This window comes from Mytilus edulis, chromosome 14 (assembly GCF_963676685.1).
Source record: "Mytilus edulis chromosome 14, xbMytEdul2.2, whole genome shotgun sequence".
NCBI classification, from domain to species: domain Eukaryota; kingdom Metazoa; phylum Mollusca; class Bivalvia; order Mytilida; family Mytilidae; genus Mytilus; species Mytilus edulis.
In genome coordinates, this window is record NC_092357.1 from 7,052,836 (window position 1) to 7,079,374 (window position 26,539).

General features: G+C 32.3%; 1 protein-coding gene across 3 annotated transcripts; it reads right to left on the reverse strand.

Moving 5' to 3' along the window:
- Positions 1 to 3,999: 3,999 nt before the first annotated feature.
- Positions 4,000 to 20,690, reverse strand: LOC139502571 (brevican core protein-like). Of its 3 annotated transcripts, none has more exons than XM_071292073.1 (9): positions 20,568 to 20,690; positions 16,995 to 17,062; positions 11,481 to 11,612; positions 9,709 to 9,873; positions 8,905 to 9,072; positions 8,031 to 8,113; positions 7,395 to 7,485; positions 5,304 to 5,538; positions 4,000 to 4,097 (listed from the first exon to the last, which is right to left on the reverse strand). In XM_071292073.1, coding segments are annotated over exons 2-9 (939 nt in total). In that variant the 5' UTR covers positions 17,059 to 17,062; positions 20,568 to 20,690; the 3' UTR covers positions 4,000 to 4,096. The 3 variants fall into 3 exon arrangements, with proteins under 3 accessions (XP_071148174.1, XP_071148175.1, XP_071148176.1); XM_071292074.1 differs by lacking the exon at positions 20,568 to 20,690 and adding an exon at positions 18,795 to 18,934; XM_071292075.1 differs by lacking the exon at positions 9,709 to 9,873.
- Positions 20,691 to 26,539: the final 5,849 nt, after the last annotated feature.

The window sequence follows — 26,539 nt, forward strand, 5'->3', positions numbered from 1 at the left end:
CATACCACAAAATCGAATGCAAAACGATATTTATCCACTCTCGAAATTCACATTTCGGATATACACAATTCAACTATCTCGAAATAATAAATGTCGTATTACACTCGATTTAGTGAAAGCTATACACATCTTTTTTTATATATATATATATACCATATATACACAACTGTTACCTTAGTTCAAAACTTTTTTAAATGTGACTTAGCGATGAATTCTGACAAGGTGAGTGTTCTATATAGAGCAACAAAAATTACTAAATTAATGTAAAATTAACTGTCTAATCTATATAAAAAACGAGAAACAAGAAACACTTAAACAAACGACAACTACTGAACATAAGCAACCTGACAGGAGAAAACAATTGCAGCGGGATTAAACATTTGAATAGAACAATACCTTCTACCTTATCTGAAACAGTAGTGTAATACAATAACATAGAAAGACACACTTTAAAATATCAATTGGAATGACTTAACTCAATCAAAAACAGTATGTTATGATAAGAGAAATGTAGTCTCTGCATACCATTTTAAATTGTATCAAGTGACCGAGGCAAAAACTTCAACAAACAAAAACGAGTAGAAAAAACAATAGCCACTTAGACTTTAAAAAGCGAATTAATCATTTAAATCTTTTTGTTTCAATAAGAATTTGCTATCAGCTATTTCGTCACCAGAACATTTAATGAATCACTATATTTTTGTTTATGCATTTGAAGGTTTCTATAATGTTTGGTAGATACATCTGGAAAACACCCAACTACATGTTTCCTTAACAAACACAATGATATGATACACAGGCTTTATCTATTAATAAAACGTATAGCCATTTCCTACATATATGCAGCCCTGGCCTTGAAGGCATAACACTTTGCTCAGTGCTCGGAGCACAAAAATCATGCTCGAAACATGAAATCAAGCAATTTGATTGGTTGATTTTCGAGTCTGAGTACAAAAACCATGCTCAAAAGTTTTATGACCGTGAGACCTGATAATGGAAATCTTTCATTTCTGCCATAAAAACATGATTATAATGGTAAACAAACCTGCGAAAAAAACGTTAAAGCTACTAAGATTATTTTCTTTTGATGGTTTTGTTCGTGTTGATTATTCTTTAGTTTTCATGTTGTGTTTGTTTATACTTTTTTGTTGTATTTGCTCATTTTTCGTTGTTGTTTCTCATTGGCTGTGGCAGGGAACTTTTGAATTATGAATCTGAATATCTCCTTTGTCTATTTATTTTATTGTTTTCTAAATTGAATATTCACTTCTGTATTAACACATTTCATCAAATATATAAATTTTTATTGACTGCTGTAGTTGACATTAAAAGTTTAACGCATTTATCATTACAAACTGTAAAAAAACTGAGATTTAATTGAGCGCTGTGTGGCCAGTATAACACATGAAACATTAACTTAATCCTCAATCGATAGGTGATTAGTTTACGTCCGGAATTGCCTTAGTGTCATTCAACTTCTTTAGTTTACTCCAGGTTTTGGTGGAGTTCGTGTTGCTATATCTTTAGTTTTCTATATTGTGTCTTGTGTACTATTGTGTTTTATTTTCTAGCCATGGAGTTGTCAGTTTTTTTTCCATCCATGAGCTTGATTGTCCCTCTTCTATAGTTTGCCCCTCATTATAGTTAACCTAAAAGAATACCGGAAAGTAACACGCGACTCCTTTTCATCTTACTAGAAGTGTTTATTCAGCTGAAAAGGATCTTCAATAATACTTTTAAACTGTTTAATCGGATAAGTGGATTCTAAAAAACTCTAAAGAGTTCCATTAATGTATCCTCGAAAACTAGAAATTACGGAATACAGATACAACTCCCACGATTTAGTGGATTTGTAGCCTTAGGTTGTGTTCTGCTATTTTCATGATTTTATTTGGTGGTTTTGTCTTTGACACATTCACCGTTTTCATTCTAATCTTTATTTATTGTATTCAGTAAGATGAAAGAGCACAAAAGAAACCAGAGGCAATCAAATCAGTTATGATAATGAAATAAGATATAACTGAATTGTGCATTTGATGAAATCGAATATCTTTTAAGTGCAGTTGATGAAATAGAATATCATCTAATTCATTTTCCGGACTTGATTTTGAAACTCGTTACTATCAAAGTTGCTTCTACTGACAAAATATTTGTTTTCCTCATCTCAGATATGGACATAAACGCAGCCTTTCACCTCATTTCTTCTTCAACGAATTTTATGTCAAGATGACATATTTTTAGAACCTTCGATGCTGACTATAACAGACGCATCCACAGACAAAATATTATTTCTCCAGAAGTTGTATCTTAGACATGTTAGATATGGACTGTAACGCAAACTTTAACCAGTCACTCATATGTGAAATGTAGGTCAAGATAACCGTATTCACATCAGAACCCCTTGGTTTATTTAAAACGCATCAATAAACAAAATCCCAAGAACTCTAACTATAACGCAGGAGGATTCGTGGTGTAGTGGTTAGTGTATCTGACTACTTACACAAAGGTTCCTGGTTCGATCCCCGTTCCGGCTCTCCATTGACATAATTTGCAGGTATGGTCTTGAGAAACGAAGATAAGGGGACGATAAACGGCTGACCCGTTTTAAGAGAGAGCAATATATCTTACACTTTAAAGATTAAGACACCCTTGTAGATTAAAAAAAAGGAAGACTAATTCCACTAAAAGGCAGCACTCGCAACCACAAAGTAAAAGGGATTAATATTAGTTGCAATAAGTTGTTTCCCAATCCACTGTAAATAAATGTTTAAACTAAATAGTAGGACTTTACATGTATAATGGACAGATGAAACACTAAATCCCTTGACCAACGTCGTTTGACAAAAAATATACAAATCGTAAAGCAAACAAATATCAATTCATTCCTTATTTGGTGAAATTTAAAAGTATCAACAAACAGTCATAAAAATAGGAAAGAAACTTGTTGGTGACCTTCTGCTGATGTTTTTTCTATGGTCAGGTTTTTGTCTCTTTGACACACTCCCCATTTCTATTCTTAATTTCATTGTATGATATTTAACCATGAATTCTGCTCAAACAAATGCGGAGGGTCAATTTGAACTTACATCAAGTTATTTAGAAATATTTATCATTGTTGAATGCATCATGGTGACTTGAAGATGAAGGACAACAATGAAAACGTTCAATATTTGGGTTTTACCATGTATTAATACTAATACTGTCATAGGTACATTTACTCCGTATTCCTATCTTATTTTAATGACACTGGCTATGGTTACATGGAAATATACTACTACAATTATTATTACATCTGAGACTTATTGTCGGTATACATGGTTGACAAGGATGCGATAAATTACGACTGAAAAATAACATTTGAGTCTACGGTTACATTGCGTTATCGTTACATATTAATTATGCACTTCAATGTACCCTAGATTTACATGTATTAAACTTAAACTAGGTAGCCGTAGACTCACTTATCATTGTTACACTCGTAATTAATCAGTTCCTAACCTAACACTGAATTCCGGCAATTAGTCTCCAATGTAACAATATATATTTTTTTATTATTGTTACATTGCCATGTAGGCGTCGTCAGTGTCTGTTTTCATTAGGTATACAACAGACTAACAAGCTGCGTCATACTTCAACTCAAAATCAGAAAGCTTTAGACAGTATACTTTTCGTAACAACTAACAAATACTTGACAACATGTTTGCATTCCAATCTGTTTGGTTGCAGTCAAATTAAAAAGTATTAACAAACACCAAGTGTATAGTTGAGAGGTTTGAAAATCACTCTTAGTTACTGTAACATGTAAACTATGAAAACTCCCGAGATCGTTTACGTTGAAAGTAAAGATATCTATGATGTGTTTATTTATTATGATTATTTTCGTAAATGATAAAAACTCAAACTATAAATCATTTCCCATGTCCCGAAGACGAGTTGTTGTAAGAAGGTATAGGACGTGGCAACAAACGGTATGCAGTAAATATAAAGTTATACGACATAGTCTTTGCAAATTGTTTAATTAACTCTTAGCACAATGACCAAGTAAATGCTCTAAAATACTGATTGTATTGTTCTCAATCAATGACTTCTACTGTTATCTGAAAAAGACAAAATATAAACTTACATCTGAGCATTTTATGAATGCAAAAGTAAGAACTAAAACAAATATAAATAAACAAGTTCACTTTTATCTTATAATAAACTATTAATTTGTTTATAGATATAGAAATATGTGTATTCATGGAAAAACGACGAAAATTAGATCAAATTGACGACCAAGAAAAATAAAATTCATGTTAATGGTCTCATTTTTCAATTTAAATCATGCTGTTTTTAATGCTTTTTGTAAGAAAGTTTCTAGTGCGGAAGCTGTCTTTAAACTGATGCGTTTATAATAACATATTTATGCTTTCTATCACAGATTTAGTTTAATTTACTAAGGTAATTATCAAGTAGTACAATTTTACTTTGAAACTGTGAATCTGATGTTCATTGTGTCAAAAATGAGTATTAAACTGAACCGTTCTGTCAATCAATACCAGATTGATTGAAGGTCTAAAAGAGGGTCGAAAGAAACCAGAGGGACAGTCAAACTCATAAATCAAAAATAAACTGACTACGCCATGGTTTAAAATGAAAAGGACAAACATACAAACAATAGTACAGATGACACAACATATAAAACTAAAGAATAAACAATACCAATCCCACCAAAAACTAGGTGTGATCTCAGGTGCTCTAAAGTGGCAAACCCACACTATAATTGTTTAACTATATTCCAGGAGGACATACATTTGTAAAGCGTTTCCTATTCCGAAATAAATATCAAATATAATAACCCTTTGTCAGAATTGTTTTCGACATTAACAGACAGAAAGAGTCTTTCTAAAGTCGATGCTAGATATTGTCTTAATCTTGTTGTAGAGCATGATTGCTTCGTTCATTGTTGGAAACCCTTAATCAACTGTTAAGATGAAGAACAGAATCAAAAGCCCTGATATTGTTTTCTTTTTCTATGGCTTGTTTGCGATTTTGTCCAATGTATATTTACCTCATATCCTTCTATTTTCTATTTTCTATTTCTATTACCAATGTATGATTAAGTATACAATCGTGGCATCTGTACTACTAAAGTTTAGATGGTCAGATTGCTAGGCAGCCTGGCGTAAATGTGACAAATTCAAAGATTCAATTGTATTATCAACTATATGTATGGTGTTGTTAAAGAATTGTATCAATCCAAGCCCTTTACAGAAAGCTAAAACTTAAAAGATGATATCTTATTTCAAAAAGAAAATACTGACCAAATTTCACAAATTGCTTTTGGATCAACTGAGTGGCATACATCATCAGTCCATTGATATGAAAACGATGGATTTAATAGAACACAGTCCGCATTAGATTCAAAACCAGTACTACTTTTATCATCTGGTTGTATGGGTGGACCTTGACTCCAATCAGTAAATGTTAGTTGTTGACTCGAAGTCCACTGAAATAATCCTTCAGTCTTTATATCCGATAGGCCTATCCACCAATAACCTGAACATTAGTAAAACATAAATTGATATATATGTATATCCTTAGAAATACACAAATATGATAGAACTTTCACATCACACACTGCATACTGTTCCAATATAATATAATGGAAAGTTATAAATAATCATCAATACATTTAATTCATTAACGGATCATGTATATAAATGCATACGGATCAATTAAATCATCTTATTTTAATCTTGGTTAATAGGTGTACCGGATAATCTTTGGTGTAACAACACTTCAATGCAATAGGTGTGCCGGATAATTCCTGGTGTACCACAAACCTAAGTCAATAGGTATACCACGGAATTCATGGAGTACGAAAACCCTTCTAAAACATGTAAAAAGCTAAAGCGGGGATTACCTAGTGTTACAACAATCTAAGTCAGTATTTGTACCGGGGAATCTATGGTGTAACACCAATGTATGTCAGAAGCTGTACCGAGGAATTCCTGGTGTAACAACAATGTAAGTCAATATGTGTGATGGGGGAATCCCCGGTGTAACAACGATTTAAGTTGATAGGTGTATCGGGGAATTTCTAGTGTAGCAACAATCTAAGTCAATAAATGTTCCAAGGAAACCTTGATATAATAATATTATTAGTCAATCGGTGAACCGGGGAATCCCTGTTGTAACAAAAATGTAAATGAAAAAATGTTCCTGGGAATCCCTGGTGTAACAGAAACCTAAGTCAAAAAGTGAAGCGGGAATTTCATGGTGTAGCATCAATTTAAGTCAATAGGTCTACCGGGGAAACCTTGATGTAACTATAGTATTAGTCAATAGGTTTTTAGGGAATCCCTGTTGTAACACAAACCTGAGTCATCAAGTGAAGCGGGGATTTTCTGATGTTACAATAAACATAGTCAGTAGGTGTACCCGGGAATGTATGGTGTAACAAAAGTCTTAAGTCAATAGGTGTACCGGGGAATCAATATAAGAATGTTGTCCCGTCTGGTCTTACAACAATCTAAGTCAATAGATGTACCGGGGAATCCCTGATGTAACATCAATCTAAGTCAGCAGGTGTACCGAGGAATTATCAAGCTTGGAATAACAACGGTCTGAGTTACTAGTTGTGCAGGGGAATTTCTGGTGTAACAATAATCTAAGTCAGTAGATGTTCCGGGGAATCAATACAAGGAGGTTGTCCCGTCTGGTGTAACACCACTATACGTCTGTAGGTGTACCAGAGAATCCCTGGTGTAACAACATTCTAAGTCAATAGGTGTACCGATGATTCCCTGGTGTATTATCAATCTAAGCCACTAGGTGTACCTGGGAATCCCTGGTATATTATCAATCTAAGCCTCTTGATTAACGGACAATTCCTGGTAAATTATCAATCTAAGCCACTAGATGTACAGGGGAATCCCTGGTATATTATCAATTTAAGCCACTAGATGTACTGAAGAAACCCTGGGGTAACAACAATATAAGTCAATAGGTGTACCAGGGAATCCCTGGTGTAACAACACTATAAGTCAATAGGTGTACCGGGGAATCCCTGGCGTAACAACAATATAAGTCAATAGGTGTACCGGGGAATCCCTGGTGTAACAACAATATAAGTCAATATGTATACCGGGGAATCTCTGTTGAACAACAATATTAGTCAATAGGTGTACCGGGGAATCCCTGGTGTAACAACAATATAAGTCAATAAGTGTACCGAGGAATCCCTTGTGTAACAACAATATAAGTCAATAGGTGTACCTGGGAATCATAAGATGCGGGTTGTCCCGTCTTGGTATACATAATGGATAATAAAAAAATGCATAGAAACTTAATACTACGTATATACAACAAAGTCTTAAATTGATCGCTTCAAGTATAACAAAAGTCGTTACCTGATATCAATTTAGCTACATATTTTAGATAATTGTTTTCTTCCTCAGTTTCAATACTTGTCAGATTGCCACCTTGCCAATTACAGTCAGCCTACAATTAAAAAAAAAGGTAGTACCACTAGTATTTATAATGTTATGATCACTTGGATGAAGGGGATTCGCCTATCTTTTTGAAATGGTAGTTATTGAGAATCAGGAGAACAGCATAATATATAAAAGATCACACAAAGAACTGGGATGGACTTTTTTTGCTGTCTGTATTTTAGATTTATTTTTCTTCGTACTAGCTTTAGTACAAAACGAAAACGTGGAGTACAATTCATCCCTATTTTGATAAAATTTTAATGTATAGTTGATACACTATAAGCACTAAATTTGTCTAACCTCATACGCTTTTTCGGAGATGTAAAGTGCTAGTTCACAAGGTAACAATCTAAAACAAGAAATATTACAGTAATCGAAAAGATTCCTCTGCAGACTACACTTTTCTTTTTATCAAATAATTCGTGTTTTAGGGATACACAAACCAATATAAATTGTCACAGTTGTGAAACATTCATCAACCTTCATTAGTACACAAGCATATTACTTTTGAGACCACCAATGCGTTTTGTTATCATGCATAAAGAAGTATACCTCTGCTTGAATCCAGGTGTCAGTACTTCCGCATCGAAATTTGTACGTTGATCGTTTAAAGTGAACAGTACTATCTGGACAAGCTGTAAAAACAAAGATATCAAGTATTATTGTTTTTTTAAAGTTACTTGATGTCGTCTTTTTTTTTACAAATAATATGTAAGCAACTTTACTATGCGGGATTGTGTTTTCTGAAAAACACAAACAGATAAAAGATATACTATTTTAAACTTCGTTTTGTATATTTGGAATTTACAGATACGTGTATGTTGTGTAGAAATGTCAATGAAAACCAGTTAAACACGATAGTTTTATTAACTTCTTAAGTTAACGGACTTTTCTCCGCAAATTTCACGACACACCCTCTGTGACATCTTTACCTCGATAAAAATTTATATGATACTTCGACTATTTATAAAGTAACTATAGAAAATAGAATTGTATTAAAATGACAATGTATAAAATAAAATAAGTTTAAAGGTATATTCTCCCTGGATATTCAGGAATAATTGTATGTAAAAGGGATACTTGATGGAATGCTGTACACTGTAATTTGTTTAAACAGCAAAGAGTGCAATAAAGAATTGATGAATGTTAGAAAAAGATAAAAAAAAAAAAAAAAAAAAATATGAACCCTATATATATACATCTCATGTTATGATGTCCGTACCATTACATATTTGAATGTAGTAATATTCTAACCGTAATTATATACATCTTAGTTAATGATGTCCGTACAATAACATATTTGAATTTATTAATATTACAACCCTAGATATAAAGATCACAGTGAATGATGTCCGTACCATAACATATTGGAATGTAGTAATATTACAACTTTAAGTATACACATCTTAGTTAATGATGTCCATACCATAACAAATTGGAGGGTAGTGACTCCATCCATGGCCAGTGCATGTGATTGACTGTCTGCCACGTAACTCATACCCAATGGAACATGAAAAAATTGCTGTAGAACCAATAGATGTACCAGTTTTTGTCACATTTCCGTTTGGAAACTGTGGAATGTCTTCACATCGAACTGCAATATATAGCTTAAAGTTATTTGTTTATTATTATAGAAAAACACCAAAACAATACACGGTCATGACCTTTTCTCCAGTTTTATCTTTGCAAATCATCAATGCCTTCATTCCATTCTCAATTGGATACTTGTCTCTTGAGAGTTTTCTTATTGGAAGTTATACCACATCGTCTTATTTTGTCGAAACGCGCATTTGGCGTAATGAATTATTATCCTGGTAACTTTGATAACTATTGAATGTTAAACAATACATTTTACGGCTTGCCTGATTTTAAGTTAGATACATTGTATACCGCTTTCTTGAATTGTAAAATCGCATAACACATCCGCACTTGAAATCTTGTCATTGAATATCTAGATTCATGTTATTCAAAGTCATTTTTTAGGACTGTTTCTATGTTTGCAAGTTTATCTTTTTTCTTGGAAGAATTTCAACAGAGTGGTTCTTGGATCAATTGAACCAGTTTTTAAACAAGATTTAGGTTAATTGTGACAAAAAGTAGTAATGAGACAACCCTATGTATAAACATTTCAGTAAATGATGTCCGTACCAAAACAAATTGGAATGTAGTTATATTACAAAACTTAGTATATAACCCTATACATAAATATCACATTGATTAAGGTCCGTACCAACACATATTGGAAGGTAACCCCATCCATCTCCAGTGCATGTGGTTGACTGGTTCCCACGTAAGCCATACCCAGTGTCGCATGAAAAATTTGCGGTAGAACCAATAGATGTACCAGTTTTTGTCACTTTTCCGTTTGGAATCTGCGGAATTTCTCCACATTGAACTGCAATTAAATATATTTTAAAGTCATATGTTTATTATTATAGATAAACAATAAAACAATACACGATCATGTTCTTTTCTCTAGCAATATGAATGCAAATCATCCATTCCTCCATTCCATTCTCAATTTGATATTTTTCTCTTGCTGAGAGTTGTCTTATTGGCAGTTATACCACATCGTCTTATTTTGACGAAACGCGCATTTGGCGTAATAAATTATTATCCTGGTACATTTGATAACTATTGAATGTTAAACAATAAAGTGTAAGGATTGACCTAATTTTAAGTTAGATACATGGTATACAGCTTTCTTGAATTGTAAAATCGCAGTACACATCCGCTCTTGATATATGGACAAATCTGCAATTTTTGGAGATATATTGGCAATTTATGTGTCGGACCATTCATTTATAGGAAGAAAACTTAGTAAATTATTGCATTATTCAAAATTTTTAATTAATAAAAAATGATTGTATTTATAGAATCATTTTTTCAATGGCCATTTAAGGGGAGATAACTTTATAATTTATATATAATATATTATATTTTTTAACTTATGGCAAGAAAACAAATTCGGCGACACCATTTTGTCTTTCTATCTTAAAACATAAAATCATCTTCTGATCTGTTATTTCACAATCCTATCTCACAGATTTATTTTTGTGTTTTTCATGGACAATCTAAGCAATCATTGGCAACTTTATACGACCAGTAGCTTGCAAATAGCACGGTGACCCCTACTTATTATTATTATCTTTTTGGAAAAAGCATAGAAATCTTTATTTTGGCAAAGTATAAAATAATCTGAGAAAATATATACCTGCGATTTACCTTTAATGAACGTCTTCTTATCAAAATCCGGATACAGCGTTCCAAATTATTTTCGGTATACCTGTCATTAGATCAATAATTGACAGCCATTTTGTTATACCTCATTTTCTGCACATTTTGCAATTGCAGATTGCAGTCAAATAGGTTTAATAACATCATCTATTCGACCTGTTAGTCAAAAGTGTTAAGTTAAAATAGACTTTTTAACTTTGTAAGTTGCATGAGTTCGAATCCAAAATAAGAGAGGACTGAGATCTCACAAAACAAGTTTAACCTCGCCTCATTATGCATTTTTGCGGCTTTTCTATAGTTCAGGTTTATAATTTGTTACACCAGACGCACATTTCGTCTATATAAGACTCATCAGTGACGATAAGATCAAGAAAGTTAGAAAGCCAAACAAGTATAAAGTTCAAGAGCAGTGAAAACCCAAATTCTCCCAAAAGGTGTGCAAAAAAACTGCTAAGGTTATCTATATAGGTATCATAGGTACCAGGATTATAGTTTAGTACGCCAGACGCGCGTTTTGTCTACATAAGACTCATCAGTGACTCTCATATCACAAAATTTATAAAGCCAAACAAGTACAAAGTTAAAGAGCATTGAGGATCCAAAATTCCAAAAAGATGTGCCAAATACGGCTAAGATAATCTATGCCTTGGATATTAGAGGAATTAGAGGATTCTGTCTTTAGACAGGTATACAGAGAATGCGCCGGTGAAATCTGTTCAACCTCCCCTTTTAATTCAGAGCTAAGATTTATACAAGTATACTTACATTCGACACAACACGGTCTTGAATTACAGCATTTGCCCATTTCTACCCATCCAGGACCAAACATTCTATTACATCTTACATCTGTGGTAACTCCGCATTTTCCGTTCGATTCCTTACATTGCCGAGTGAGTTCTGTAATGTACACATACAATGTAATATATTCAAAAAGCAGTAGTATACCGCTGTTCAATAGTCATAATTCATTCAAGCTAACATCTAGGTAATAACTTAAACCGAGTGAACCAAAAACTAAAAGACGAAAACAACTGAACAAAAGAAACACTAAACTTCAACCAAAACAAACGCCAACATACATAGAAACGGAGTAGTTGATATTCTATCTTGGTACCTGACATTGTAAGGGGTCAAACATGGTTAAATGGTTAGCCAATCCTCCACCATATATGGCAGTAATAATGATTTCGCTAAAATGATAATAGGTACGTGACGGGAAAACAGAACATACAAACGCAAGAAAACTCATCACAGCGAAAAATATTAATACACATTATGTAAGAACATTACACCATGTAACATATGTCTATTCCGTGTTAAAACATAATGGAAAAAAAAGGTGTCCATTTTTACAGATGTGACTAGCTTAAGACAATAGTAAGAGACATCTGGTTACTTTTTGTAATCATTAAATATGAAAATTAAATCTTTTAGAAACATAAATTGCCTCTCTGACGCAATTATCATTTACATCGACGCTCATCGAGTCGACGACCATTCGAAATATGAACATATATAAATAGATAAAACTTTTTAGAATTGATGTTATTTAGAATTTGTAACACAAAATAATTAAACTCATTCCTCATTCATTTTTTCAAAAACTTTCAGGAATAGATTACATTGGCTCTTTCTTGCAATACTTTTAGGAATTTATGGTCCTCAATGCTCTTCAACTTCGTACTTTATTTAGCCTTTTAAACGATGCTTGATTCGAGCGTCACTGATGAGTCTTTTGTAGACGAAACGCGCGTCTGGCGTAAATATAAAATTTTAATCCTGATATCTGTCTATGATGAGTTTATATATATCCTTAAAAAATGGAAATACTAATTATTTCAAAGATGTATAGAATAACTTAGGCGAGTCATTTTCTGTTAAAGAAACCTTAAAATTGGGAAATGAAATGGGAAATATGTCAAAGAGACAACAACTTGTATATCTAAAACCTCTCACATATGATAAATTCCTTATTGTATGTGCTAAACAAAAACGAGGCGATATACACATTCAAACTCATAAATCGAAATCAAACTGACAACGCCAACCCTAAAAAAAGACAAGACAATCAATTACACACAAAACACAGCATGGAAAACTAAAGAAAACGCAACTTAATCCCCCCCAACAAAACTACATGAGGGTGATCTAGGCCTAACGGTCTATTCAATTTAAAATAACTCATTTAAATACTGTGGATTCATTTATTTTTGGTGGGTATCAAATTTCGTGGTTTGAGGAAAATTTGCATATTCTTAGATATTTGATTTCGTGGTTTTGTCAATCTGTGCACACAAAGCCATTGAAAATATATAGTTCGTTGCACATTTAAATTCGTAGTTCACTTGTACCCACGAAACCCACGAAAATTGGTATCCAACGAATAGTAATGAACCCACAGTAATAGAATAAGTTTTCAAAACCAAAAATTACAATTACAAACGTAAGTAACTTTAACGGTTTTACGTAACGCCTGCAATTGTTACTTATTAAATAACACGTGTAGACAATTTTAGTAAAATAAACTTTCAGTCACCCCACTAATACGGAATACACCATATGTGTCAATATTCACTGGTATTAAAGAGATAATAGTAACTGCAATTACGATTATCCCAATATGGCGACGGTAGATATAGGTAAAATCTTTACACTCGTTTTTCTTAAATGTAGCATGTTTTTGTCAATAGTTACTCAGCTGCAATGTTTATCTATACCATTACATCATATTTGAATCGTAACGGTGCACTGGAATTGTCTAAGAGCTGTGAAAATAGCCGTTGAAAAATTCGGGATGATAATCGTAACTCTATGGTATTTTTCTTCTTTGATAATCGTAATTTTCTTTATATGATAATAGTAACTGAAACATTATAAATGTGTCTTTCAGCATTTCAATGGTATTTTGTGTGTTAAAAATGTAACGATGACATTAACGCATATAAAAATAAATGAAGAAACTTACAGGTTAATATCTAGGATAAATTTACCTATATATCTCTAATTGATGAGAAAAAGGATGGATTAGCTATATCCCATATTCCAAAAGTGCAATCCTTTCAATTCATTGCTCAAAATGAAAGTCACGTATACCACATTTTCATATGTCAAAAAAGATATATGCCTGTTTCATTGATTTCAGGAAGGCATTTGATACTATTAATAGAGATGCCCTCTTTTACAAATTGGTCTTATTACAACATAGATGGTCCCTTTTTTTAGTATAATGAAAGATATGTATAAAGAGGTTTTGTACTTGGTAAAGATCTCGGAAGGTATCACTGATTTTTTTAATTCCTCAGTTGGGGTAAAACAAGGGTGTATTTTAAGCCCTACATTATTTTCTTTATATATCAATGATTTACCATCTATTTTTGACTCAACATGTGAACCACCCAAGTTAAATGATAATGATATATCATATCTATTATACGCTGATGATTTAGTTCTTATCAATAAATTCAGCCGTCCATATTTTTCCTTTGAATTCACTTTTTTCTATTTTATACTGATATATGATTAAAAATTAAAATGTTTTGATCAAATTCCCATGTATTTTAGGACGTTTCTTTAAACAGTGTGGATGGTTAAGGATCTAGAATAGTTACCAGTTTATTGTTACTATTGTTTATTGTCACTTTTGTTTTTTGTTACTTTTGTTTATTGTTACTTTTATTTTTTGTTTTTATTAGCCTTACCTATAGTCTTACGAAGCATTTGACAGACGGAAAAAAACACAAATATGTATATTGATAAATTACATCAAAGGGCCAAACATGTAGATTATCACAGTCGGAACTGGTTTAATTACAAAGATTTTTATAGATTTTAAAACAAATATTTTGTGCTTCAGAAAAATGCATGAAAATTAGGAAAGGCTAATTTATGTTTTCATTTAATAGAAAAGTACTAATTATATGGCAAGTATGCAAATACAAAAATGTTCCTTGTTTAGTACCTTCAATATTTTTCTCTACAATATCTTCCATGCATATGTATGCAGCATACTTTTCATATACCGAATATTTATGAATTTTTAATAAGTTTGTTTCTAATTTTGCGGAATATGCGTTATTTTATTCTCATCTTTGCAGTCATTCTTTGAATAAGTATTTCTTGTAAGAAAATTTAAAGCTACATGAATTTTATTTTTTGATTTTCGGGCTTTTGGCCAAACTATAAAAGAACACAAATCCATTTTTGTCAATGAACTCCACGTTACTTAATTTCATAATACACAAAGAATCCCATTTAGGGCCAAACATTCTCTAGTCTTATATAGCATTAAATGTTTTAAGGATGTCATATTATGATAATTCAAAATTGAATTTGTGTTGTTTATAGTTTATATCTGAGATACTGAAATTTCAGTGACAGTCATGAAGTAGCTAATATGAATAAAAAGATGTGGTATGTTTGCCAATGAGACAACTTTCCACAAGAGACCAACATGACTCAGAAATTAACAAATATAGGTCACCGTACCGTCTTCAACAATGAACAAAGCCCATACCGCATAGTCAGCTATAAAAGAAATGACACTGGAAAACACTTTTCAAAGTTATCCCTTGTTCATCATAACTTTTAAGTTGTGATATCATCCATGAAAAATGATCGAAGTGACATGAAAACTGTAGCCACTAATTTCTCGTCAAACGGTTTTTTACGAATACTAAATGTCTTTCCTACTTCGTTATGGCATAATAGGGTATGTTCTAGAATTAAATCAGCAGTGGCTTCCCGGGGGCAGAAATAGCACATATAACCACCTACAATAAAGTAATTTAAACAATATTAACAATATTTACTATTTACTTCAGGATAAATTATTTTTTGTTTACTGTCTTAATCAGAAATCTGATGTAAGGTGACACATGCGTGTCGCCTGACAATTATTGTCATGTATCATAATTTCCATCGCTCATTCACATATTTTGTGGCATACCTAGTTTAATAAATTTCTGTATATTAACAAAGTTCGTGTTTTCCCATTTCCAAATTTCTTGAAGCTTGTTCACCCTTCCAATTTTATAATATACTAGTATGTAGCTGTTTTCATAAGAACAATTAATTATATATGCATAAAAAGAAATGTCTGGACGTTTCGTAAATAATTCATCGCCATAATTTCATAATATGCTATCAGATATACGTTTTTAGTGTCAATATCAATAAAACAGTTTCCAGTTACGATTATCTTTTTTATTTTTAAATACCATAATTACGATTATCTTTTTTCCGAGTTACGATTATCATCCCGAATTTTTCGACGGCTATTTTCAAAGCGCTTAGACAATTCCAGTGCACCGTTACGGTTCAAATATGATGAAATGGTATAGATAAACCTTGCAGCTGAGTAACTATTGACAAAAACATGCTACAATTAAGAAAAATGACTGTAAAGATTTTACCTATATCTACCGTCGCCATATTGGGATAATCGTAATTGCAGTTACGATTATCTCTTTAATACCAGTGAATATTGATAACAAGACTACAAATACTGCTATATTGTCGAACAGTTTGATGGTGAGCCAGAACAACCATTCAACAAATGTATGGAGGGCCATCTTAGTAGCTATCACTGCAAGCTATGCCTTCCTTTTAGTCGCTACCTGATTGAGATCCCCAGGACAAAATTAGGCATATTTTAATCGACTGACTATTATTAGAGATCACAAAATTGCTTGTTCTCGAGGGGAGCGAATCAGTCCGGATGATTTAGATAAGGGCATTAAAAATGTAGGTTTAAAGAAGAACCATCGAAAATGGTTGAGTTTCAATCAACCGGTGTTATTAAATAAAGTATACCAGTGTTCAAAAGTTAAAAATCGATTGAAAAAAAAATAAATCGAGTTACTAACTAAAATAAAGGGAAACACATAAACTAGACACTGAAGTGCACCAACAAACAAACGACAGCGCAACACACATAAAAATAATTATTAGGTAATAGCTGTCATATTTCTAACTTGGTACAGAATATTTCAATAAGAAAATGTAGTTAAACCTAGTGGTTTGGCTAGCTAAACTTGGCGTTTAATGAGTGATGAATACCTACACAGCATGGTTTATAATTACGTTACCTTTTTCAAATTAGAAATATCAGAATAGTAACAGTACAACATTTGTTATTCATTGGGTATGTATTTGTACGCACCTTCAGTTGAAATTACTTAACTTTTGACATGCTAAAGGATTTCACCTGCTCACAGTGAACATAACTTTTCGTTTTGTATGCATATATATGCAGTATCTATTGTTAATAGTTAAACTTACTTCCTGCACTCGATACATGATAAATGCTGAAGGCAACAACAATCATATAACAAAAGTTCAGCATGGTCCTGAAACATTTGCATTATTCATATAAATACAACACAAAATTTATAACAATTTCAATTAGTAATTATATTTTTAAAATACGCTTAAATAGTTATAGCTTAGCGTATATATCGTTTTGTTAACTTCATCGTTGGAAAACCAGACCTTCGGTCTACCTTTTTAGGACTGCTGCAGATAGGGTTTCTCCAGACCAGACTTGGAGAAAAGTTTACCTTTGACCAATCCCGAGTACAAATCTGCCCAAGAATAGACACGTGGACAGGTCTGCTTCTGACCGGATTCGTGTAAGTTTTTTTTAAAGGAATGCATGCAGACGCGAAAACAACGAAATTAAATATCCACGAATTTGCAACTTTTTCTTAAACCACTAAAATTGGTATCAACGAAAGTAAATGAATACACAGTATATCTTTGCCGATAACATATTTTATATGGAACTTACGAAAATATATACTCGTTGTGCACATGAATGCAATAGTTGCCAATTGATGTTTAGCCACAAACAAAATCACGCAACCGACATAATGTAATAACTGTTTACTATTCCCAGAAAAGAACTTCCTATACTTGTCACTATAAAGTACAAATATACGGTTCCATATTACAAATACAGCAATAACATTTTGGCAATCTAATATGACTAAACTGATGCGGCAACAGATTTGGCAGTCATTGCTTTCCGATATGCCTTTCATTTGTATTATTCAAACCATCCTGACGTAAAAAATACATTCTTATTCAACAGTTTATGCATATTTTCCCCTCATTTATTCAAATTTTATTCTCAATTACTTATCGAAAGCCATTTATAATGATTGGAAGCAATTGATGGTGCACTATTTCCGATACAAGAGAAATTGTTTTAGAACATAGTGATCATTAAGTTTATGATCTTTTCCCTAGGATTAAACCTATTGAATGAAAAACAATCAATCCTGAAGTACAAAAAAGTATTGAAATCAAATGGTGGTTCATTATTTCAATTATAGAAATTACTGCATTCATATTCAACACAACACAAAGTAAAAGCATTATTCTACTGACAATATTCAAATTCTTATAAAAGAATCTTATTGTGAGGCCTTTGAGATAACAAGTTAAAAATAACATTGCATTATTTTTGACATAAGAAGAGAAATTGGTAATATGATCAATGCGAACAACATTGTAGCATATTTTCTTTGATATTATATGAATTTTATAAAATAAAAAATAATAAAAAAAATCTGAATTATAAAAAGTTCAAACATCTACATGTAATGCCAGTCAATAATTTTAACTGACTTAAAGAAATGGTTGCATTTGTATTCAACACACTCAAAAGTTTTTTTGTATTTTCTAAGTATTGTGCTCCTTACATTATTAAATTCTTATTAAAAAAATCAAGATATAACTTATTACAAATAACAGAGTATTAATTAAAAAAACAATATTGGTAATTTGAAACAATAGTTAAACAACACTCTTTATCAATAAACACAAATCACAACTACCCCCTAACCTGGGACAGTCGTGTAACAGTACAACATAGGAACAAACTTAACAAATTGAAGAAGTCTTAACTCATCAGATGAATACAGATAGGAATACAAACAGAGAGTGGATATGGGCGGGTATATCCTACCAACAAAAAGACACAAAATACAGATTTAAGAGTACTCGCAGTTACTGACAGCTAGATCAAATCCAATATCAACTTATGTAAAAAAAATGCATCTTAGACTTTATTCTTACCAAGATGTCTGTATATGTTGATTAAGAACCAGTGTAGAAATTATATTGTGAGAGGACGTCACTAATGCTCCTATACCGAGCTTCAAATCATTTTTTCTACGATTGCAAATACAATATGTTTAAACCACTATTGGGACACCTACGTATATACATATAATTATGTGAAACAGACTGCGTTGCTTCGTCAACAATATTGATTTATCTTACATAATATTTTACTTCATATGAATTTGAAAAGTGTAAGAAAAATTGATTTCTTGTCTTGAATACCGTGTGTTGCACTATTAATCATATCTTTCTGTTTTAAACATGCTAATTAATCAGAAAATGTTGATAATTACACGACTGTATGAATATACATTCAAACATTTGATGAATTGCATTTATTTAAAACGTGACTGAAAACCTATACATAGAGTTAGCTGGCAATAACTCGTGTTTTCAAATTCTTTAAAAAATGAAACCGGGGTGAATACAGAGGCGGATTTAAAGGAAACAGAGTGCCCGTGTCCCTATTTCTGGGATTTTGTTTTTGATTAAATACATGATATAAGGAATTACTGAAGTGTGATCAGAGCGGGGCCCCTCTAAGGCAATCAGTGGGTGCTGTAAGTGAATAGTTAAAGTGTATGCAGTTATTTTTGCAAGGCTTTGATATTGATAAACATGCATGGGTTACACGAGTTGAAACCTCCTGGTCGTCCTCGGTTTGATTAACTCGGGTTACTCGGGGAAAACTTTTCACGTAACTGAACAAAGGCCAGAGGCTCCTGACTTAGTCATTATACAAAGCACCATGTATAACCTTCAAGAAACTCCTATTTTTTCACAATGTACATACAGCGTGTATGTTGTTTTTGTTGAATTTGTTATTCGTTTATCTAATTTTTGCATCCAGGAGATTCACCTTTCGGAATACTGAGTGACTTTTCTATCATTATCAAATATGTACAAGACTAGTTACACACGTTTATCAGAAGAAGAAAAAGTATATTTGATATTCGTAACGTTCAATGTAAGAAAAAGTATTCAATTTAACATACAGAGAATGACAAATACAAATTCCGATCAATAGTGTAAAGGTAGAGTATCAGTTTAAACACTATTAGGTATGATTAATCAGGCATTTACTGTAGACGAAATTTATTTTGTAATTGTAAGTATTGAACTCTGTAACAACAACTTGATACATATCTTCTATGCAACCGTTATGTAACCTTTATATTTAGATTATACATTTTCGAATAGTCGTCTACACAGACATTTACACCGAATCCGATACCTACAATGACTACAAACATAGAAGGGCCGTATCAAATGTCGAAACATATTGAGGTAATAACCTAACTATTTTATTTTATTGTATTGGTTGCAGATAAAACTCTCTGTATTTCATTTATATTTTTTTGGAGTTTGAGCTAGCATCACGAATTGATTTAATTTCCGTTCAATTTTATCAGTTTATAAAGTAACAAATCATTAAAAATACAAAAAAGCTTTGCACAGTACTAACTTAAATTCAATAAGAAAACAATATACAATAAAAGCCTGTGGTCTCTTTACATAATGAGATGATCCATTCAGGTATAGGAGTATACGTTGATATCGAATAGTTTTCGAAAATGTCTATTAGACTGGTAAATTGAGAAAGGAAACGGGGAATGTGTAAAAGAGACAACAACCCGACCAAAGAGCAGATAACAGCCAAGACCACCAATGGGATTATATTAGACTGTATACTACATGTTTATAATAGAATGTATGAACACTTACCCGAATGTATGAAAGCAAACCTCTGGCTATAATGATGGCGGTTTTTGAACGATGTCGTCTCTTCGATTCTAAAAGGACTTGATGTTCAATAATGATTTTTGACAGATGTTGTTTTTCTTATATTTGAAATCTTCCTTGTGTTGCATGTGCGTCATCTGTTCGTACATGTCTCCTTCATGATCAATATTCATAAACAAAATGTAATAATCGACATTTCATATTGACATCCTGTGATTCGAGGCTTAATACATACTTGTCCATCTGATGAGTTAAGCCTTTTTCAACTGATTTTTATAGTTCGTTCTTATGGTGTACTGTTATACCACTCTCCCAGGTTAGGGGGAGGGTTGGGATCCCGCTAACATTTTTAACCCCACCACATTATTTATGTATGTGCCTGGCCAAGTCAGGAACCTGTAATTCAGTGGTGGTCGTTTATTTATGTGTTACATATTTGTTTTTCGTTCATATTTTTACATAAATAAGGCCGTTAGTTTTCTCGTTTGAATTATTTTACATTGTCTTATCGGGGCCTATTATAGCTGACTATGCGGTATGGGCTTTGCTCATTGTTAAAGGCCGTACGATGACCTATAGTTGTTAATGTCTGTATCATTTTGGTCTGTTGTTGATAGTTGGTCTCATTGGCAATCATACCACATCTTCTTTTTTATATTTATTGTATTTTACATTCAAATGTTTTCGTTAATAATGTTGACGGTTACCATCTCGTTTTTTTTTAAATGAAATGATGAGTTTCAACTAACTGGCGATTTTATTTTTACCTCGAGCCCAACTATATGATATTTTTTTTTTATGTTTGATTGAGACGGATAGAGTGAGGAATCGTAAGGCGAGTGAGACATGCATATTTTGTAGATAGTTTCAATGTGTCAGATTGTCCATAACATTGTTGCAGGTTCCTATAAATTGTGTGTTTTTATGCATTCATTCTTATTTGCATGCATGCCATTTTATAGAATCTGTCTCATCACAGTCTTCATATACCAGGCAACTACATTCTTTACTTGGTGTGCTGTGTGTATTTATCTCATCACAGTCTTCACATACCAGGCCACGCCATTTTTATATGTGATGTTATGTGTGTATTTATCTCATCATAGTCTTCACATAACACGACAATCTTATACATAATCTGTTCGATGTTTTACGTTTGAAGTTAGATTCAAAACAAACCGGACATAGCTATATAATATAGTTAATTGCTATCTTAGTTTACTAAATAAGTATTGAAATGTGCATTGTTATTAAATGTAATATCAGTATTTATTTCACATATAATCTTAAATCAATCCTACTTCTATCTTATTTATTCAAATGTGACGTCATGTTTCATTTTTTGATGATCTGTTTTACAAATTCAAATGTGACGTCATTTTTTTGTCATTTTTTTTACAATTTCAAATATGACGTCACTTGGCGTTGAAGTTTTGACTTATTCGGATGTGTCTATTTTTTTGTGTTGCATTTTGTCGGGTTATGTAATGTATTTCGGTTGTTTCCTGTAATTAGTTTATACTTCAGTTTTATCATGTATATCTTTCGTATAGTCATTTTATAAAATTTACTGTTTGCAAAAGTATAAATTATTCTAAATAATAGGGATGTTCTGGTACCTAACAGAAGACCTTGGCCGTTTTTGGAACAACTTTTCTGAACTTTTGGTCCTCGATGCTGTTCAACTTTGTACTTGTTTCGGCTGTCAAACTTTTGTATCTGGGCGTCACTAGTAAGTCTTGTGTGGATAACATGCACTTCTGGCGTATTAAAATTTTAAACTTGTTGCCTTTTGTTAGCTTTTATTCGTGTATTTCTTTGTCAATTGCGTTCTCCTATTTATTTATACAGTAGTCCTGTCATGTTGTGTTGTCATTTTAATGTTATATTTCACATGGCCATAAAAGAGGGAGGTTTGGCATGCCACAAAACCAGGTTCAACTCACAATTTTTCCTTTAAAAATGTCCTGTACCAAGTCAGGAATATGGCCATTGTTATATTATAGTTCGTTTCTGTGTGCGTTACATTTCAACGTTGTGTTTCCGTTGTGTCGTTTGTTTTCTCTTATTTTTGAGTGTGAATTCACATTACTGTAAGACGTGTCACGGTACTTGTCTATCCCAGATTCATGTATTTGGTTTTGATGTTATGTTTGTTGTTCTCATTGGATTTTTTCTAATGCTTAGTCCGTTTCTGTGTGTGTTACATTTTAATGTAGTGTCGTTGTTCTCCTCTTGTATTTATTGCGTTTCCCTCAGTTTTAGTTTGTTACCCCGATTTGTTTTTGTCCATGGAGTTATGAGTTTTGAACAGCGGTATACTACTGTTGCCTTTATTTATACTTGGTGTGTTGTGTGTATTTATCTCATCACAGTTTTCATAAACCAGGCAACGACATTCTTTACGTAGTGTGTTGTGTGTATTTGTCTCATCACAGTCTTCAAATAACAGGCCACGACATTTTTCACTTGGTGTGTTGTGTGTATTTATCTCATCACTGTCTTCACATAACAGGCCACGACATTATTATACTTGATGTTTTGTGTGTATTTATCTCATCACAGTCTTTTCATAAAAGGCCACGACAATTTTATACTTAGTGTGTTGTGTGTATTTATCGCACCACAGTCTTCACATAACAGGCCACGACATTATTATACTTGATGTTTTGTGTGTATTTATTTCATCACAGTCTTTACATAACTGGCTATGACAATCTTATATTTGATGTTTTGTGTGTATTTATCTCATCACAGTCTTCACATAACAGGCCACGACAAGCTTATACTTGGTGTGTTGTGTGTATTTATCTCATCACAGTCTTCACATAACAGGCCACGACAATCTTATACTTGGTGTGATGTGTGTATTTATCTCATCACAGTCTTTACATACCAGGTTATGACAATCTTATATTTGATGTTTTGTGTGTATGTATCTCATCACAGTCTTTACCTAACAAGCCACGAAAATCTTATACTTGATGTGTTGTGTGTCTTTTACTCATCACAGTCTTAACATACCAGGCTACGCCATTCTTATATGTGATGATATGTGTGTATTTATCTCATCACAGTCTTTACATAACAGGCCATGACAATCTTATACTTGGTGTGTTGTTTGTATTTATCTCATCACAGTCCTTACATAACAGCCAACACCATTTTTATACTTGTTGTGCTGTGTTTATATATCATCACAGTCTTCACATAACAGACAACGGTATTCTTTTACCTGATGTTTTGTGTGTATTTATCTCCTCACAGTCTTCATATAACAAACAACAACACTCCTGTACTCGGTGGTTTGTGTGTATTATCTCATCACAGTCTTATACTAAAGACTGTCGGAACATGTCTGAACTTATATCAAAAAGTAAAATCATAAAAATACTGATCTTTGGGGAAAATTTAAAACGAAAAGTCCCTAATCAAAACATCCTTAAAATGTTTACCAAAGAGGGACGCAAGATACCAGAGGGAACGTCGAACTCATAGATTGATAATAAACTAACAACGGCATGGCTAAGAATAAGAAGACAAACAGACAAATAATAGTACAGAAGACACAACATAGAAAACTAAAAACTAAGCAACAAAAACTGTGGGTGATCTCAGATGCTCCGGAAGGGTAAGCAGATTCTGCTACACATATGGAACCCGTCGTGTTGCTTATGTTATTACAAATTCAGTAAATAGTCGGTAGGTCACATTCGTGAAAATGGAAGGTTTGTTACAATACATATAATTTAAAAAAAAAAAATACAGATGTGTGTTTTTAGTTTCATAATTACCGCATTTAAACAACTTTAATAATTTAAAGATTTGTCTTATTCCAGGCATAGATTACACTAGCTGTAGTTGACACATTTTTTTAATATTTGGTCCACGATGCACTTCAACTTTGTAATTGTTTGGCTTTATAACGTTTTTGATCTGATCGTCACAGATGAGTCTTATGTAGACAAAACGCGCGTCTGGCGTATTCAATTTTAAGCCTGTTACCTTTGATAACTATTTACACCACTGGGTCGATGGCACTGCTGGTGGACGTATCGTTTCCGAGGGTATCACCAGCCCAGTAGTAAGCACTTCAGTGTTTACATGAATAATAATGGTATGATTATTTTTTTCAAAATTTCATGTGTACAAAAGTATGAATTTTTTGAAAGGAATAAGGTTTTTCTTATTGAGGCATATATTACCTTAGCTGTATTTGGCACAACTTTGTGGAATTTAGGGTCCAAAATGCAGTTAAACTTTGTACTTTTTTGGGTTTATATCTTTTTTAATCTGAGTGTCACTCATAAGTCTTTTGTAGACGAAACGCGGGTCGGGCGTATCAAATTATAATCCTGGTACCTTTTTTTAAATAGTATTTACCCCACTGGTTCGATGCCACTGTAGTCCATGAGCTAGTTTAGCGGTTTAGTTAAGGAGTTTGTGTTACACCCTAGGGGACCCAGGTTTAAAAACGTCCCCGTCAATGGTCCCCTCATTTACCTATCACGACTAAGTAATTTTAAAGTACAATTTTTAATATAAAGCGATTAAAACAAAATAAAGTATAGGTTTAAATAACTAAAGCAGATATACAACTATCATATTCAGTGTAACACTGAAGATATTTGTTTTAAAAAAAGTGTTTATTTTCATTACAAACAATCCGATTTTTTGGGTTAAAATTAAGGCATATTTTCTCATTGCACAAAGAAATTCGTAATACAATTATCCGATTTTGTGAATAAAACTTTAACATTGACCAGTATGCAATGTTTAAACTATTTGCAGTATTTATGTATTGTCTTAAATATGAATTCTTCAATTAAACATATGTACGTGCAAATACTCGTGAAATACCGGAAATCATCACATTAACTTCTTCGATTCAGTCGACAATATATGCATACATTAAATTGTCGATTATGTTGTTTTTGTAAGACAAACTATTTTATAAAGTAAATGTGTAACAAAATATTTATGAAAAAATGACAAATTAAAGTTATTTTTTGGATTATGGAAGGGTGCACTCTATCGAACTCAATAAAGGTGTGCTTGTTTACATTTTGTGTTTTAACTATTTGGTGATTGAGTTAAGATTGTTAAGAGCCAGTCTGTGATAAAACCATGCAAAATGGTCCAAATCCAAAATATTCCAATCAGACTGATATTTTGTATTTTAGATACCTTATATGTAATAACTATTTGTGCAAAATATTTTGAAAAAATATTCAGCCATTATTTGTGTATGCCAAACATTCGATAATTGTCTATTTCTGTACTGACAAATGGCCATTTCAAGCCTATTTTAGGGTATTTTGACCTGATTTTTCTTTGTTTTATAGAAATAATACAGCTTAATGATAACAAATATCGTAACTAACAACTTAAAATGAAAGGAAATTATGATAATTCAAAAAGTTGTGAGATTGTTCAATACCCCTACTAACAGGTTGAAATTGCATGGTTTTGAAAAAGTGCCGATTCAGCAAAATTTGTATATTTTTAAAGGCTTGAATCTTGTAAGATCATGTTTTATTTTCAATAAAATGTAATATTTCATGAAGCTTATATATTTATCTACAAAATGCAAGAAAATGGTGCTCGGCAAATGATACCTTCTTACGAGGAAATAATAATTAAAGATAGGCGTGATGGCCATTTTGCAGATTTTTTTAATTTTTTTATCTGTTTCATTAGGAACTTTTTAAAAGTATGTAATAGTCAAAATATAAGAAAAATAATGACTGAACTAATGTTTACTGGTTATATTAATTGAATAAACCAAGTTTAACTTAGTTTTAAATTATAAGATATACTAAAGGAGTAAACTCGGGAAAACCGCTATTTTGCATTTTTCGCCCCTAAACTGAGCATTTTTACCATATGTTTAAAATCTTAACTTATTCAAAAGTAAATTACTTTAGTAACTTAAAAATGGGCTGTTTTATTTA

What these genes read in the sequence shown, in the direction of transcription:
- LOC139502571 (XM_071292073.1), bottom strand. Translation starts at nt 17,058, where the DNA reads ATGCTGAACTTTTGTTATATGATTGTTGTTGCCTTCAGCATTTATCAT. An exon ending in TCATGTATCGAGTGCAGGAA is followed by an intron (nt 11,613 to 16,994) that starts GTAAGTTTAACT and finishes TGTACATTACAG; the next exon opens with AACTCACTCGGCAATGTAAG. An exon ending in TTACCTTCCAATATGTGTTG is followed by an intron (nt 9,073 to 9,708) that starts GTACGGACCTTA and finishes TATATATTGCAG; the next exon opens with TTCGATGTGAAGACATTCCA.